The following is a 17,157-nucleotide window of genomic DNA, read 5'->3' as shown; positions in this document are numbered from 1 at the left end:
AGGCAACACAATGACGGTGAGACCTGGGACATGTTAATATTGACGTGGACACCCAACGTGGCACGAAATGTAAGTGTATCTTGCTAGGAAAATACAAGTTACATAAACGGCCTTTCGCCAGGTGTCTTCGACGCGCAAAGGTACATATGTATGATGTAGCTTCTCACAACTGCGGGGGATGCCTATCGACCTCGGCTTCACGTACGGAGTAACTTCATTGTGATCGACAAGTGGGGTAATACTCCTACATAAATGACTCGTGATTGGATCCTTTTCAGAGAATGGTTAGAGGGGAAATAATACGCAGGGGAAATTGCTTGGTGACATACTAACGCTTGTGCTTCAGTAGGGTTCGCAGCCTAGGGTTCGCAGCCTGGGGCACCAGCTAAAAATCCAGTGTGCGGACTCCATCTATGATATGGAGGGTCTGAGGGATCTGGTCCAAGCAGAGGAACAGGTTCAATATCAATAAGCTGCGTAGGCCAATGAACTACGCCATCGTAGTATATGGATTTCACCAGATCCCGCTCCACGGGCCAACCCTGCACTGGGGGAAACTGGACCAATCTGTAGAAGCCATAAACAGCGTCTTCCAATTCCACTTGCGTATGGGGTTTGCATGCTCGCAGAGGACCACATATATGCCTAGGTGGAATGAGGTCAGTTTCTGTCCCTGAATCGGTAGCTCATGCCACCTACATAGTCTGGGAATCAGTATCGTAAATGAGCTTTTGATACCTCGGATGTCTTTAGGGCTCCCGCCTTCCCCACCGCCTTAGCCTTCTGTCTTTCCCAATGGCGTTTTGGTAGTCTTTTCGGTACCTTGTCCACTACTCTTTTACTCTTTTTTGTGGTCTTTTAGATGTCTTCTTCGATCTTTTCTTATAGAGTAGACTTTATGTTGAAACCAGGCGATTTATGAATATGAAAACAATAAAACCCATGCCCCGGTATACGTACTATTACTCTTTTCTGCCGGAGCAAAAGCCGGTTTATCATCGTGATCTTCTTGTAGTCGCCTCCTTTCAACTCCCCACGTCGATCTGGATGAAGCTACAGCCATGGTCAATCCGTGTCAGGGCAGGACTCCCCCGTTCATCCCTCCATTATAAACCCCGATCAAGTATCCGAACCCTTTCCGCTCCTTCACACCCTCAATACCGACCACTCGGCATCCTCGAAAATGCCACCCTGGACACCTTCCAACAGCGTTGCTTCCTCCCTGAACAACCAGCAATTCTCCCACGCTCTACCTTCCAAGGTCTCCCGGCCCTGAAACAATGGTTCAAAAGCGCGAGTCCGCAGTCAACACTAGGCACCTTAAGCTTGAACCTGGAATATCTCCACAAACACGGCGCCGACGCGTTCGTCCCACTCGAGCTCACGGAATCCACGTCGACAGACACTACATCCGAACCGGACGACAGGGCAACAGAAATCCATAGCTTCCGGCAGTTCCACGCGCCGCTCACGCTGTTCCTCGACTGGATGCGCACGGCCGAGTCCACTCCCCAATCAACACGACTATACCTAGCCCAATGCCAGCTTCTTGACCTCCCTCCCGTCCTTCGAGCTGATTTCCCGACGCCGGAGCTTGTGGTGCGCGCGGGAAAGGGCGATGTATACGATACGAATGTGTGGATTGGACACCCGCCCACTTATACGCCACTCCACCGTGACCCGAACCCGAACATCTTTGTCCAGCTGGCTGGGGAGAAGGTTGTGCGGCTGCTTGCGCCGACGGATGGACAGGCTGTGTTTGGTGCTGTGAGGAGGCAGCTAGGGAAGAGTGGGAGTCGGGAAGCAGCGGCTTTCCGGGGTGAGGAGATGATGCAAGGGAGGGAGAGAGCGTTGTTAGATGAGATGGTTTGGGGGACTCCGGTTTCTGCTGGTTCGGATGCTGGGGTTGGCTTTGAAGCGTGCCTTGGGCCTAGTGATGGGCTGTTCATTCCCAGGGGATGGTGGCATAGTATTAAGGGAGTTGGTGGAGGTGTTACGGCTTCGGTAAGTATGTTTAATTCGTAGGCTTCGTGTCTGTCGCTGATATGCTTGCAGGTCAATTGGTGGTTTCGATAGTATAACATCTACGACCGTATCAATGCGGCATGCCCGCGCTTAGAACGCCAATGCCCGGTCGACCTAGGCTAGATCAATTCGAATGCTCTCTGTGACATGTTAGGCGAAAATCCGGAGAATTTGGGCTATATGCTTGGAACGGCCGTGGAGATCTTCAATGTTCCCGGCAAGGTCTTCCAAGCTTTGAAACCGCTGGGAACATATGCAAATCATCGGTGATGCCAAATACTCGTTTACAGACTAAATACCTTTACGTTATATATGGAGGACAGGCTGGGGAGATTTTGTTCTAGCAGACTCACGATTGTGACTGACCCGTGGTCACACCCAAGGCCTCTCAACTGTGTAAGCTCGGTGTCACAGACAAAATCGAAGATGATATACCCAGCGTATAACAATTTGAGTAATCATTAATTGTGTAGACATAACCGATAACAATACAAAGCGCAACGCGGAGAATGCGGTGTAACGATAGAATCGAAGTGCCGAAGTGTTGACTCTAGAAACCTGCAATCCTTATCTTCCTCCATCAAATCCACCTAGCCTCCTCCGAAACCCCGAACCATGCAAGTATCGCGCACAGTCTACCGCGCCGCTCTCCTCCACTTATCCGTCAATCCCTTCGTGCGCGCCTCAGTCCCCGCTGGTACTACCGCTACCTGGGCATCCCTCAACCCGGCAATCCAAGCACCGAACACCCGGCTCTACAACATCCTCTTCCCGCAGTGCACAACAACCTTCAAAGCATCGGACTGCGCGCGCCAAACACGTACAATGTGTGACTCAAGTTCGAACTCCGGCTCCGCATCCTCAGACCCTGCAGCCCAAAATGCAGACACCCAAAACCAAGAGACCCAAGACCAAGAACCCCAACCCCAAAAGAAACTCTACCTCCCCGCCAGCGACCCCTCAAATCCCGTCGCGAACCAACAAGGCGACGGGGGCATTGAAATCGACATGAGCGGAGGCGGGACAGAAGTGAAACTGGATCATCTGGGTCCGATGGTTGTTAACGTGGACGGGACGTTGTCGCAGATCGGGAACTGGCAGCAGATGACGGAGATTGAGAAGACTAATACTCTGCGCGTTCTTGGGAAGCGGAATCAGAAGCGGTTGGAAGCATTGAGGGCTAAGGAGAAGGCGGAGGGAGGGTCGGGTGAAGCTTGATTGTGTATAAAAACATCCGACGCGGAGAGCTCGACCTGGCCTGGATTCGTGTGTGTTGATGGAGGATGTGACTCTCCTTACTGTTGATGTATGTTGATATTGCATATATGTATTATAACAGGCATTGTTACATCCATGGATGTGGATGTCGTTAGATGTCAAGTACGACTAATAATCGCGGCTATTGTTTCAAAACAGTATTTTCCAATAACCACAGAGCATTGATTGGGTATCATAGTGATGCTAACACCATATAAACATATGCAGTCTACAGTCCAAAGTAGAGACAAACCACCGCCCAATGAATCACGTATCCACAGGTCTGCATCGGAAGTCAGCTGGGTGCGTTCTGATCGTAAGTATATCGCAATTAGCCAAAACAACGATGAGACCCATGAAAATCTTATTCAAATATAATTTGGCACCACTTGTGCACGACCGTTCTATGGGCATTGTTAGCACCGAATCATAACTAGGAAGAGAGGGTATACTCACTTCGGCGGTATGACCACAAAGTCTCTAGTATACTCCTCGATCTCAGGGACACCAGTGACCAGATCGACCTCCTCGGGCTTGAGGAGCTTGGTCCCGTGGAACAATTTCCACCCGAAATAGATAACGGGGAAGACGCCGATCATGGTGTAGGAGAAGAGGAATGTCGGGATGGACCAGTTGCCAGGAAGGAAGACAGTGTAGCCACCGACGAAAGCCATGAGCGTAGTGCTTGCGCAAGCGAAGTAGGCGATGTACGGCTGGAACCAGCTGCGGTATGGCAAAGTTTCCCGGGCAATGCCTTGGGCCGCGAGAGCTTTCTTGAAACGGATGAAGGTGAAAGTGACGACGGAGAAGTTGATGAGCTGGGAGGCGGTGACCTGGATTTAGGGTTAGTTGGATGTATGGAAAAGGAATTGGGACTGGGACTGGGACTGGGGTGGAGGTGGGGGCTCATACCAGATTGACAAACCAGTTTAACACGACCGATGCGCCGTTAGATACCTGCAGGAAACTCAAGAGGCCGATGATGAGCACTATGCCGACACAGTAGACGGGAACACCACTGTTGGTGCACTTGGTAAGGAACCTCGGGGCTTTGCCCTCAAGCGCTAAACCGTACAGACTGCGACTGGCACAGTACATGTAACTGTTGCCCGCGCTGAAGCAAGCAGTTAAAATGACAGCGTTGACGATGTCTGGCAGGATTGGGATTTTCAAGCGATCCATGGAGATGACATAGGGCGAGGCAGCAGCACCGGGCTTGCCGTTATCGAAAGCATCGGCCATGGTCTTGTCGTTGTACGGGACCAGAATGCCGACGCAGAGGACACCTAGAACGAAGAATGCTGTGAGACGGTAGAAGACACCGTTGAAGGCCTTGGGCAGCACCTTGCGCGGGTTAATGGTCTCGCCAGCGGCCATGGAGACATAGTCCGGACCGGCGATGGTGAAACTGGCTGTGATGACACCTGCGAGGACACCTAGGAACTTGCCAGTATCACCTGTCTTATAGTACTCGTTGAAGGCACCTGGTTCGTTCCAATAACGGAAGCCAAACCGATCGCCGAGCGGGTTGCCGCCCAACATGACGATGAATGTGTAGAAGATGAGGCCTATGCTGAGCAAGACCTTGCCCAGTGAAAGCCAGAACTCTGCTTCACCGTACCATTTCACAGCAAAGAGATTGAGTGCTCTGTTTCCTATTAATTAGCCCGTATCTCGTGCGCGCATTGAATAAGACGACAAACCCATAGAGTATAATGATAACCACATTCATGGCTGCGACGGGAATCACATCGGTCCAGTATCTAATAATCAAGCTGACGGCGACAATCTCGAATGGCACCAGTGCCGCCTCAAAAATAAAGAAGTTGTATCCAGCGGCAACGCCTAAAGCTTCATCAACGTAGCGGCCGGCGAATCGGATGAACGGCGATGAGATAGGTAGGTACGTGACCATTTCAGCCAAGCCTAGAAACGAAAATGTGAGTCTGGATATCATACTACGCAACCGGATGGAAAAAATAAGACGGAGGAATATTGCAGCGATTGGGCGATCGGTTGACATTACGGCAAGCTGAACCGTTGGCGCATTTGGGATCGTAAGGGGTATAGTTTCAGGTATGAAGGAATGCTGCTGCTGGGAAAGATGCAAAGGGCTTGGGAAGCATGGGGGTGTTCGTACAGACGGTGATGATCAAAATCACACAACTCCTAGAGAACAGTATAAGATTGTGGACGTTCAATGAGCTATACACAGAAACCAGGCAAGGGCATCATGGACTGGGTTTAGTCCTTGGGTGTCCGGCTGGCTTTCGGCAGATGCATGGGCAGAAGTAGGGCTAATGGCGACTTTGGTCGACATTCATAATCTGGTTGGCATGGAAGTGCTTGGGCTAACAGCGTCCTACATCCTTGGTCTGAAATTGTGGAATCAGGCTTCGAGCCTTGTTTCTCGATGCTTTGTTTGTTTGGGTGGTTCCTTATTCTTTGCTTCTTTGCCTCTTTGCCTCTCTTTTCTTGATCCAATGGCGGGCTTATTTTCCGTTTCTGGTATTACCGCCTACTTACCGTCCATGTTGATGCTGTCGAAAGTGGCGAAGTCGGGACAACCCAGGTCGAGAACCCAATAGAGTCAACAAAACAGTATAACAGGGGAAAGACTAACCAAAGACTGAATCCAATGAACAAACTGGCAGGGCCACTGGTCCGCAGTCCAGATCCGATCTGAACGTATAGAGCTGTACCAATTGTTCCTCCAATTCCGATCAATTGTACATGGCGGGGTTTAAGCTTGCGATGAGTATGGTCATACGTGGATTTCATCGATCCGCTATCGACCGAGGTCGCGCGATTGGCGCTGGATGAGTCTTTCTCGGTGACTTCTATTTCTTTGTCCATCTTGGTAGGCTTCGATTCGGGGTCAGAGAGGAGGATGGGCTCTGCGCTCTGTATGGCTGCCGCCATCGGGGTATGGCTCTCATACCCCGAGTTAGGAGGATGCGACATCTTGAAGGTCTCCTTGTAAGCTCCACGAAAGAGCAAAGGAATAGCACAAACAATTGCGCAAAAGAGTCCAGACCGAGATTTCTTTCAAAGGAAATATAAGGAATGCAGACAAGAGAGAGGCGACAGGAATCAGGAATGAGAGTTTTTCCTTTTTCCTTTTTTTTTTTTTTTTTTTTTTGCCTAGCTGAGTAGTATTTTCCTGTTTCGAGTTAGTGGGATTTGTTAAAATCTTCTGAAAAGGCAATCGGCGTCGGCCGAACTCAAGGAAAGTCCAGACAAGGAACAAATCAGAGAGTCGGCCCAAGAGTGTCTGATGTTCATCCATTTTATCCCCACATGGCCCCTCCTAAGGGGAAGCGAGGGGGAATTGGGGCTGACCTGATCACTCTGTGCGCCCATTGGATTGGATACTTCGGTCTGTATAGGGGGCTCTCAATCAAGAGAGTATTGTTCGCAGTGATCATACGATACAACTGGCAATGTCAGAAAGTGCTGGCCAATGTATCATGTATCTTCTGAGTGTTTATGTTGTAGGTAGATTATAATAAGTCCCCGCAGCTATCCCGTGTGGAGAGATTTATTGCCGAGGTCCATTGGGGGAATGGAGACTTTTCACCAACTCCAAGGCATTCGCAAGAGTAACTTAAGCCCCAAGTCTGAATATCTGAATATCTGAACACATGGATACATGTATACAATATACATAACTAAGTACAGCTGTTATATTAAACATGAATCCCTGTAATTAACACACGCCACATTCCACTATTCTCATGTGCTTCCCTTGTAGGCACTAGTGCTAGTGTCCCTAGTGCCCTCGAAGTTGTTGCCACCCGAGTTTTCGGTGGAGAGTCTCTGCTGTGAGTCTTTCCCGATCCAACTTGGTGGGAAGAAGCCGTCGTTGTCTTCAAAATAGAGGTGATGGATCACATCAGAGTCTGTGGAGTTCCGGCGTTGATCCGGGTCTTGATGCGGATGTTCGGTAGTAGAACTTGGATGTGGATGCGTGCCGGGGAACGACATATCGAATAATAGTATTTTACTGTGTTACTGGAGATGTGTTAAAGAAAGCAATCAAACGCCTGAGCAGTTGACGTTGTAGAACTCTCCCAAGGTCAGGTGCAAGCTCTCGGTCAATATCCTGACGTCATGAGATACATCATATCAGCACTCTTACTGTATACGAGGGCTAACCGGATTGAGGCAAAAAGAGAGAAGCTTTGTAAATATCGGAAGGTACCAATCCCGAATAAGCAGTCGATCACAGTATTTGATGGGGTAATAATCTGGAAAGGATATATTGTTCGTATTATGACCGAAATATCAAGGTTAACCATATAACCCCATTTAGAGTGTATAGAAGAGGAATGTAAATCGTTCTAAATGTATATAGGGTTCAAGCAGCATACATATGTAAGAATGTAGCTAAGTACATACAATACCTAGGTATATGTGTATGTAGATTAACCGGTCAATCAGACAGCCGACAAGTAAGCAGCCCTGAAGCTCGGGCTACCTCGGGATACCCCGCCAACCCTCAAGATGTTTTTTTTTCCCTCTACTTCACCTCCAACAATCACAATGGTCGAACAAACAGGAGAATCTAAGCGCTTCGAACCCAAAGTGGCAGTCCAGCTTGACCCGCCTAAGGACGACCTCATTTCTGTCGAGGAATTGGCCAAATGCGACGGTATGAGAGTTTACCCTTCACAGATTAGAACCCCACCAATTCCTGATTTCCAATCCGCTCAGCTCAAAGAGTGTCACTAATACCTACTGCACTGCAGGTACCGATCCTAACCGCCCGACTCTAGTCGCCATCAAAGGTGTTGTCTTCGATGTGACCCGGAATTCGGCTTATGGTGCCTCGGGTTCATACCGCGGTGAGTACAGCATCTATTCTATGAACAGTATAATGACAACAATACTGACTGTTGTGTTCTCTTAGTCTTCGCCGGCAAGGATGCCTCCCGTGCTCTTGCTTCATCCTCTCTCAAGCCCGAAGACTGTGTACCGGAGTGGTATGATCTGCCGGACAAGGAAAAGACCGTCTTGGATGAGTGGTACACCTTCTTCAGCAAGCGGTATAACATTGTCGGCAAGGTTGAAGGCGCCAAGAACACCTAAGGGCTACATTATCATCGAGCGGCAGCTTTCACCTGGATCAAATATGCGGCATTATATACCCAATGAGAAATGGATCAACGACCCAGTATCGAATATCAAATCCATGCTTTTCATTTTCGAAATGGTGGTATCGCGTAGGTACAAAGAACAGTTCTTCCCTCTGACTGCTGGGATAAATAATGTCTATACATTAAAAAGTAACATGTAACATTTATGCCTTTAATTCCCCTTACGGGACTTCCGCTTCATGCGCTTCTGTCCGATAATGCGGTTGCGCTTGGCGGCCTTGTCCTCCTCTTCACTCTTCCCATCTTTGGGACCCTTTCCATTTTCAGTCTTGCCACGCTTCACGTCCCTTCCATCCTTTCCTTTCCCACCACGAGTATCGGAGCGCTTCCTCTTCTGACCTCTGTCTCCCTCACCCTCAGCATCATCCGAGCGCTTGGGCTTGGGTTCGCGGGACTTAGCTTGCAGCTCATTACGGCGCTTAACAACCTGGGCATTCTCAATGGCAAACTCAACAACGAGGCTCTTCTTCTTGTCCCTGTCTTCGGGATCTTGGGCAGAAGGAGGAACTGTCATGGAGTGGCAGTTCAGCCAGCGCAAACTCATCAGCGCGTGACGGTGGGTGAAGAACTCGATGAATCCGTAGCCACGACTGCGACCGCCACCGCTTTTCTCGGAGACCTTGGTACCCTCGCGAGTCTCGAAGACGACCTTGGCCTGGCGCACAATACCCATCTTCTTCTGTTTGCGGAGCTGCTCTAGCTCCTTCATCGTGTCGCGGGATCGCTGCTGCTCCTCTTTTGAGAGCGGCTGGCGCGTGCCCGCCTTGACGTCCTTGGCGAAATTGACGACGGACTCTCGGGCAAGTTGTTTCAAGTCCTTGGAGTTGATGTGGCGGGGAAGGTTGCGAATGGCGAGACGGGTAAGACTGAGGTGGAGAGCTGGGTTTTTCTTGATGAAGGTCTCGCGCTGCTTGTAGCTGTCCTCGCGCATCTTCACTTCGGAGGGAGAGAGCTTCTTGTACAGCGGGGAGTTGGAGGGAATCGTACCCTCGCTGAGGAGGTACAGACGGCGCTTGTCTGTGTCACGGACCATACGGCGTGATACTCCCTCCTCTTCCAACTTGGCGGCTTGACCCTTACTCACGGCCCGTGCGACCTGCAGGACGCGGCCTTCCAGGGTGTAGCGGCCGCTTGGGTCGGAGTTTTCATCTTGGAGAACGGAGTGCTTCATAGCGGTGTTTGACTTGGGCTTGTCTTTGTTCGGTGCCATAGCTTCAGCTCCTCGGGGGGCTTCACGAATGCATGTGTTGGCGTCGTCGGGCTTCCAGAAGCAGACGAATCCAGTACCTCGGGGGCGCTCAGTTTCGTAGTCAAGGACTACACGTGCGTACCGTAGCGGTCCAAAGTGGGTTTTGAAGTGATCGTATAGTACCTGGTCTGTGGCGGTGAATGGGAGGTTGCGAATGAAGATTGTAGTGGCGTTTCGCTCATCCTCCTCCTCTGCCTCGTCATCGTCCAAATCGTCTAGCTCGTCCAAGTCCTCGTCCTCCTCATCGTCGTCTTCGTCGGAAGAGGTCTCGTCGTCTGAGGGCTCTTCCAGAGCACCCTCGGCATCTTCCATGTCAACATCATCAGACTCCTTCTCTTCCTTCGGCTCCTCGTCTTCCTCCTCGTTATCTTCCTTCTTGGTTGTTTCCCAGACGTCTTTTTCAACAGCCCAATCAACGGCGAGTTGACGCCCATCGATCTCCTTTCCGTTGATCATCTGGAGTGCCCTCTCGGCGTTCTTTCTGCCACGCATGGTAATGAAACCGAAACCTGAAAGTTTGCCATTCCTCTTGGGTAGAGTAGCAAACTTGACTTTTCCAAAGCTGCGGAACAGGACGTTCAGATCCTCAGGCTCCTTGATACTCCACGGCAGGTTGCGAACAATCAGCTTGGGCGGCAGGCCCTGCCCTCTCTCCTCTTCCTTCTGTTTCTTGGACTCCCGGGAGGCAGCAGTGGGGACACTACGTCCAACCTTCTCGTCAATCTCACGCTTACGAGACTCGGCATAGTCAACGCGAATGACTTTCCCGTCGAACTTGGACCCGTTGAGTTCTTTCAGAGCGCTCTCCGCATCCTCGACGTCGGCGAATGTAACAAAACCGAATCCTTTGGACGCCTTTGTCTCTTTGTCGCAAACCACAACAGCATGCTTGATAATGTATGATTGCGAGAAATATTCTGCGAGACTTTCTGTCGTGGCTGAGGTGGGTAGTGAGCGGACGAAAAGAGTTCTCTTGTTCTGTGCGGCCGAGGCCTCGGCGGCGGGTGTAGTGGTCTCAACTTTGATTTCCGGGCTCTCAGTGTCGGAGAGGCGTCGTTTCTTGTGTGATTCGTCCATGGTGGTTTTGTTGCGACTGCGGTTTTTTTTTCCTGCGGTCGAGGAAGAACAAAAAAATTAGCGGCAGAAAACTGAGCCAGATTGGCCCGGGCGGTGTGGGTCTCACATCCAGATAAGCCATAGTTAGTAGCTTTATCGATTTATCGACTCTTAGTTGATCGCTCTGCATTTAGCAACAGAACATTGATAGGCGCGATGGATCCCCCGCGTCCAGAGAGTGGCATACCTGCTCGCCCTACGAACTCTCCTGCTCCAGGTGCATCTTCAAGATCTAAAGTCCAACAGCCGAAACCCCAAACCCTCGTCAACCGCCCTGGTACTTCCGCGATCTTGGTGTCCACACGACAAAAGGGGAACCCAATACTGACCCATATAAAACTCCTACCATGGGAGTATGCTGATATTCCCGCGGACTATGTGGTCGGCACTACAACGTGCGCAATGTTTCTCTCTTTGAAATACCATCGCCTACACCCCGAATACATCTACTCCCGAGTGAAACAACTAGCAGGCAAATACAACCTCCGCCTTGTACTGGTGATGGTTGACATACCAAATCACGAAGACAGTCTTAGAGAGCTTTCGAAAACATCCATTATCAACAATCTGACCTTGATATTGTGTTGGTCCGCACCAGAGGCTGCACATTATCTCGAGCTCTACAAGTCCTCAGAGAACGCACAGCCCACTGCCATTCGAGCGCAACAGGCCCAATCCTATAAGGAGTCACTAGTTGAGTTTGTCACAGTCCCCAGAAGTATCAACAAGTCCGACGCCGCGAGTTTGATCTCCACTTTCGGCAGCTTGCAAAATGCCATCAATGCACAGCCCGAACAGATCAGCGCTGTGCCGGGATGGGGAGAAAAGAAGGTCCTACAATGGTGCCATGCGGTCCGGGAAGACTTTAGAGTCGAGAGTACGAAGAGGGCCGCTGCTCCTGCCACACAACGCCGGGCTCAACTGCCAGGCGTGAACGTTGAGGACATACACGATCAGAACATGGGTGAAGAGGATGAAGAAGAGGCGATTCTTCGTGAAGTACTAGCCGAAAGCAGGAAAACAGCAGCTGCGCAAGCTGTGCAAGCTGCGCCCCCTACTGAGTCTCAGGCTGGCCAGCAAACTGAAGAGATGAGTGAAGGTATTGCAGCGGCCATTGCCAGGCTCAGAGACAATGCTGGTTGAGAGCCGAATCTGACTCCTCTTCACTATATCTACTTTTGAGCCTTCAGCTTCTAGAGATGAACCTCATTGTCACCTACGTGACTACTGAGTAGGGTACTTCTTACTTGGGAAGGAACATCATCCGCTGGTCGTCAGGACGCGGGGACGTAATGGCATTCTTGTCGACGGCTGTCAAAGCTTGAATGATCTGGGAGACCTCATGTTCATGATAAATTCCCCATGGCCGGGACATGGATCTAGCTCACGAAAGCCACCCACCCCAACACATGACCCCAGCTAGGGGTATATCTCCATTTCTACGGCTTCAGGGAACTGACCCTTCCGGCGTGGCTGAGCATGATTCTTTTTGCAATGCCCAAGAATTCATCCCAACATACTCCGTACATGACTCTCACATCCCTTGTTATGAAAATCCTTTTTGGGGGTCAGGCTAGGATCTTTCTTGTGGTTTCCTTATTGTTTGCGGCCTCGCTGCCTTTCCCTCGCGGGACCTGTTTACTTCTCTTTATCTGAATACTCTTTCTGTACCATTGTATTTACATATATTGATAAAATCATTGGTTTCAAGTGCATCTGTTGCTACTGCTACATTCCGAACATCGCTCTTCATATGCCATCCATAAATGTTTCGCGGGGTTATAAAATTTCGCCCACTCCTTCCAAAAAGCTTGATTACGCTCGTCTCCTAGATATTCTTAAGCTTTGCTAGGCATTGCTGTTTGCGTGTTCACTCGGAATCTAGGTGAAATCCGAGTAGCCAAAAATTCGCCAGTTGGATTCCAGCCTTGGCCCTACCCGCCAATACAATAGCTGACTAACCAGGTGCTTACTCATCAGGGACGTCGACGAGGTCGTGGGCTTCATCTCACCATTTGATAAGTATGCATTCTCCGCGCTGAGGTATCTAGGCGCAAGCCAAATATAGAATGCCAATCGACATGTCGATTCACTCGGGCCATTCAAACAGTCGCTCAAGGGTCCTCCCAAGGTCCAAGCTAGGATGCAAAACTTGCAAGTAGGTGCTTCCAAGGTTGCTTCCTTTTCCATAGTCAGAGTTTGATATCGAGCGTATTGTAGAATCCGACGAGTCAAGTGTGGAGAAGAGAAGCCTAGCTGCGTCCGATGTACCAGTACAGGTCGCAAGTGTGACTTTGAAGAAGTAAGGCCCTCTTCCACAATCTCGGTCATCGCCAACCCCTTATCATTATCGCCAAACACCAATGCAGTGTGGCGAGAGCGACGTGCATTTGCCTATTATTTTGAGTGTGCTGCCTCCTCTATTGGTGGTGGATTGGATGTTGATTTCTGGCGCACTGTTGTCCCACAGGTTTGCCGCTACGAACCTGCTGTTTGGGATGCCATCATCACCATTAGTACGCTATTTGAGAGCCCTCAGCAATGCCCAGATCCTGTGCTCCAACGCCGCGATAATATTATTTCTCTCACTAAAAACCGTCAAGACGCCTTGCACTGGTACTCGCGCTCGGTATCTGCTATTCGCCAGCGCATCGAGCAGGGTAGTGTAGACGTCTTTGTCGGATTGATCAGTTGTGTGCTTTTTATCTGCATTGAGGCCATCGAGGGAAATGCAGACGGCGCAATGCAGCTTTACTATCAAGGCGTGCAGCTCATTAACGCTTTGCGTCCCCAAATAGCATCTGGGGCCGCGAGCAAAGCTTCCCTGTTGGAGGATACTATTATCCCTATCTTTATCCGTTTGGGGACATTCGCACTCGCCAGTGGTGGGGCTCCTGTGACTGCTTTACTCCGAGGCAGTGAACATGCCTTGACGGAACGGTTCGACTCGCTCAAGCCTGCTCGGGAAGCGATTGTGCTCTTATCTATAGAGATCCCGCTCTTTGAACGCAGTTACGCCAAGCACCTACTTCAGGCTCAGGTCCCTCATTTGCCCGAAGAGCTCAATACTGAGCTATTTTGTCTGGTCACCAGACTGAGAAACTGGCGTACTGCGTTTGATAAGTTGATGACAGTTCTTCGCGCCAGACACCTTTTATCGCTGCAAGAGATTGGTATCTGTGCCCATTTGTTGACTTATCATGAAATGTTACATGTCATGCTGGAGACCTGCACATCATTGTCGTTGATGCAATTCGATGCTTATCTACCAAGCTTCCAAAACATTGTTGAACAATCTGCCATTGCATCCAAAGCCTCAGTGCGATCAGATGGCACCCAACCACCATTCACGTTTGACGTCAACATTGGTCTTCCGCTTTGGTTCACCAGTCTTCGATGCCGTGAACCACGCACCCGGCGCGCAGCCCTAGCCCTACTCCGTCAAGCGCCCTTTGTGCAAGGATTTTACCAGTGCTCCATATGGGCAACCGTGGGCCAAACAATCATGGACCTGGAAGAATCATACGCAATGGGAATGAATGCAGCCCATAATGCCCCCGACCCCGATTATAGTCTACTTGAATCAACAAACGGACCAATTCCCAGCTCCGAACTTGCCGCAAGCTCATACTCTGCTCATGCTGATATGGAACCGAGAATACCAACCGCACTGTTTATCCCAGAGGAGGTGCGCATCGGACCCATTTCTGCTTTTCGGCCGATAGATGGGTTTCCTCCTGGAACCACAGAGGCAGATATCGCGAAGTGGAACCGGGGCCCTGATCAGTTCTTCCTACGGATTTCCCGAAAGGAGCGCTGTCTGACTGGAAATGCTTGTCCGATGGTGTATGAATGTGTTCCCCTTGACTTTTGATCATAGTATTAATCCGGGTGGATATTGATCAACTTGATGTAGAGAGTTCGCACTTGTGTGGCAACTGGGCTTTAGTATTCTCCAATCTCTAGCATTGCTTCAAGTAATCTTCCTTGGGTTTTTCATACGGCGTACATTTATGGAGCAAGATAGTTCAGCTCAGCTCTGAATGTCCCATCCTTTGGGGAATAACAAGGAAACTGCGGTAGTAAAAGTAAAATGTAGTACAATTCAGCTACCACTTCGTTGGGTAGTTTCTTCCTGCAGACCGTTTGGTCTCAAGATTTTCATGATGAAAGTAGTTAGAACGATCAACTCTCGATAGTGATAGTGGTTGTATATGCTGCGTAGAGTCCAAAAGTTTCCATTGAGGTGCGATTTTTGTTGAGATATGTGTGCAGCTTTGATTGTCTGCATGTTGGCCTGATTTATCAAGCCAGGCTCCTAAGTAGCACATATACTGGCTATTTGTTGAAATCCGGTCACCACTACCTACATACATACGCGTACATACTTCCGTGGTGACAGTCGCTCTTTCTCTTTTCTCTTCGCTCTTTCCTCTTCCTTTTCCCTCTGTTGTTTATCATCACCTTGGGCACGGTACATACATGGACGGCAAGGTGGCTAGACATGTCTGATTCTCAGTCAATCTGGCTTCGTCGGTTTCTGTCTTTCTGATCCTTACGCATACATCTATTCCTTGATTTTGTGTCGTTCATTCCCTCCCCTCATCGTTATGATGACTTGTAACCTGGACGTCTCCAACCAGGATGCCTCGTTGTGACTTCATACAAGTTCAACGAAGTCTGAGCAACGTGAGATATTATTACACCATACACGCTGAGTTCGTCAATCACCATGTACTTTTGGCTCCTCACAAAGCCCGACTTCAAGTGGCTCAAATAAACGTGGTTGTGTCCGATGAAGTCGTTAAAGAAATTTGGATCTCTGTCGTTGGTTGAACGATATGAGGTATTGCACAGCCACGAGCAGCACCACGGTTGAAAAGAAACCTGTTCGGGAGGAGCAACAAAGGCAAGTACTGCAACATTACCGAATGTGGTTATTCTCGTGCTAAGTGTAAATAAGTCCAATGGAGCCATTGCAACTGACGGCTCATTCGAACCTACGTCACACGCCCAGCTGCCCATTGCGTCGCCGCTCGCCATTGGGTACACAAGGCAGTTTACAACAATATAAATATTCGACTTCCGACCTTTGGAGAACCTGATCGATTCTAAATCCTTCGTGCCTACCAATATCCTGGTTGGCAACCCTATATAAAGTACTTTGCAAGATTGGTAGAAAAGGTGGCCCGAGAACTGAAGAGTTGACAATGGTAGGTCTTGAACTCTACAGGGTTGAGCCGAAAACCAGGTATATCTATTTGATAGAATCCTACATGCTTCACCTCTAGCAACATCTCGCAACATAATGTGAGAGATGGACCCTGTCGCAAATGAGTCTACATAGTCAAGCACTTCTCTTCGTATGGCCTTGATCGGATGACAGTGCCTTCCCTTTCAACTTGCTCCTGCCATCTAGTTTCCTTTTTTATTTTTCAACCTCATCGCACTCGATTTCAACCCACAATCTTAATTTCACCTTCATCGATCTAAACCATACACCTCTCGCTATCATTCCCAATCATCCCCCAGGATGGATGAAGCAACTATGGTAGGTCCCGGCAGAAGTCGCTTGGCTAACTCTCACATATCGGTCACTTCAAGATAAATGCTAATTCATCTCTAATAATTTCTAGAAAGACCAGCGTTTTGAGTTGATCGAACGAGACACAATGTTGGCTTTGCGTGAAGCTCGTCTTCAAGCGACTCTCCAGTCTAACAGGAATGCCATACATGCTACCCGAAACAAACTCCGACCTTTACTGGCTCTTAGCGACCAACAGCCCCGATACTTGAACTCGAAAATCGAACAATTGGAGGCTCTTTTGGAGGAATTGATGACCCAGCGCGCCCAGTTGGGCAGTGATTGCGACCACATTCGTGCTCAGCGCTCAGATATCGCAGGGTTCATTCGTGAGCTGCCTAGCTCTCAGAATTGACCGATTACCCCGAGGCAGTCAACGATCCAATTTCAGTTACTTATCAAAGTCCTTTCTCGTTCTAGCCTTTCTCCTAGTATGGTACGGTAAGATAGATTATGGAAATGTTGTATGATACCGCAAGCTTTGCGATATAAGCTTAGTAGAGCTCTTAACTTTTTTGGTAGCTAGCAAATTGTAGAAAGGATTTCGCTCTGCACCTGTCGGATCTTCTAGACTGTCGTAGTGCTTCGAAATGCCTTTCCAATGGATTTGCTCGTTCATCTAACTCTCTTTTATCGTTCCCAGCGCATCCCGCTTAACTCTACCTGGAATGATACATGCACATGAATCGACGCCATCTTGCCTTTCACTTAAGCAACATATCTACAATCTCACCTCCTCCCCTAGCAATGGACCAAGTACGTGTCGT

At 49.4% G+C, this 17,157-nt stretch overlaps 9 protein-coding genes across 9 annotated transcripts; 6 read left to right on the top strand and 3 right to left on the bottom strand.

Annotated features, from left to right (window-relative positions):
* Positions 1–30: 30 nt before the first annotated feature.
* Positions 31–2,295, top strand: N7525_004708 (putative JmjC domain protein; the record flags this gene model as incomplete). Its single annotated transcript, XM_002565551.2, has 3 exons — positions 31–69; positions 1,060–2,008; positions 2,180–2,295. The coding sequence occupies 3 exons, from the start codon at positions 31–33 to the stop codon at positions 2,293–2,295; spliced, it is 1,104 nt and encodes a 367-aa protein (XP_002565597.2).
* Positions 2,296–2,640: 345 nt separating this feature from the next.
* N7525_004707 (uncharacterized protein) lies at positions 2,641–3,243 on the top strand (the record flags this gene model as incomplete). Its single annotated transcript, XM_002565552.1, has 1 exon — positions 2,641–3,243. The coding sequence occupies one exon, from the start codon at positions 2,641–2,643 to the stop codon at positions 3,241–3,243; it is 603 nt and encodes a 200-aa protein (XP_002565598.1).
* A 403-nt stretch (positions 3,244–3,646) lies between these two features.
* N7525_004706 (putative general amino acid permease (Agp2)) lies at positions 3,647–6,246 on the bottom strand (the record flags this gene model as incomplete). Its single annotated transcript, XM_002565553.2, has 6 exons — positions 3,647–3,686; positions 3,739–4,115; positions 4,195–4,930; positions 4,986–5,208; positions 5,809–5,822; positions 5,906–6,246. 6 exons carry the CDS (start codon positions 6,244–6,246, stop codon positions 3,647–3,649), a joined length of 1,731 nt encoding a protein of 576 aa, XP_002565599.2.
* A 771-nt stretch (positions 6,247–7,017) lies between these two features.
* N7525_004705 (uncharacterized protein) lies at positions 7,018–7,269 on the bottom strand (the record flags this gene model as incomplete). Its single annotated transcript, XM_002565554.1, has 1 exon — positions 7,018–7,269. One exon carries the CDS (start codon positions 7,267–7,269, stop codon positions 7,018–7,020), a length of 252 nt encoding a protein of 83 aa, XP_002565600.1.
* A 558-nt stretch (positions 7,270–7,827) lies between these two features.
* Positions 7,828–8,373, top strand: N7525_004704 (putative progesterone binding protein; the record flags this gene model as incomplete). The annotated part of the gene is made up of 3 exons (XM_002565555.1): positions 7,828–7,936; positions 8,034–8,129; positions 8,195–8,373. 3 exons carry the CDS (start codon positions 7,828–7,830, stop codon positions 8,371–8,373), a joined length of 384 nt encoding a protein of 127 aa, XP_002565601.1.
* Positions 8,374–8,592: 219 nt separating this feature from the next.
* N7525_004703 (mRNA-binding ribosome biosynthesis protein NOP4) lies at positions 8,593–10,767 on the bottom strand (the record flags this gene model as incomplete). Its single annotated transcript, XM_002565556.1, has 1 exon — positions 8,593–10,767. The coding sequence occupies one exon, from the start codon at positions 10,765–10,767 to the stop codon at positions 8,593–8,595; it is 2,175 nt and encodes a 724-aa protein (XP_002565602.1).
* Positions 10,768–10,962: 195 nt separating this feature from the next.
* Positions 10,963–11,949, top strand: N7525_004702 (DNA repair protein RAD10; the record flags this gene model as incomplete). Its single annotated transcript, XM_002565557.1, has 1 exon — positions 10,963–11,949. One exon carries the CDS (start codon positions 10,963–10,965, stop codon positions 11,947–11,949), a length of 987 nt encoding a protein of 328 aa, XP_002565603.1.
* A 926-nt stretch (positions 11,950–12,875) lies between these two features.
* Positions 12,876–14,680, top strand: N7525_004701 (uncharacterized protein; the record flags this gene model as incomplete). Its single annotated transcript, XM_002565558.2, has 2 exons — positions 12,876–12,964; positions 13,027–14,680. 2 exons carry the CDS (start codon positions 12,876–12,878, stop codon positions 14,678–14,680), a joined length of 1,743 nt encoding a protein of 580 aa, XP_002565604.2.
* Positions 14,681–16,339: 1,659 nt separating this feature from the next.
* N7525_004700 (uncharacterized protein) lies at positions 16,340–16,745 on the top strand (the record flags this gene model as incomplete). The annotated part of the gene is made up of 2 exons (XM_002565559.2): positions 16,340–16,357; positions 16,443–16,745. The coding sequence occupies 2 exons, from the start codon at positions 16,340–16,342 to the stop codon at positions 16,743–16,745; spliced, it is 321 nt and encodes a 106-aa protein (XP_002565605.2).
* Positions 16,746–17,157: the final 412 nt, after the last annotated feature.

Source organism: Penicillium rubens, assembly GCF_028828025.1.
Source record: "Penicillium rubens strain IBT 27055 chromosome Unknown utg000002l_segment0_segment0, whole genome shotgun sequence".
NCBI lineage: Eukaryota > Fungi > Ascomycota > Eurotiomycetes > Eurotiales > Aspergillaceae > Penicillium > Penicillium rubens.
This window is presented reverse-complemented; position numbering and strand designations above follow the sequence as displayed.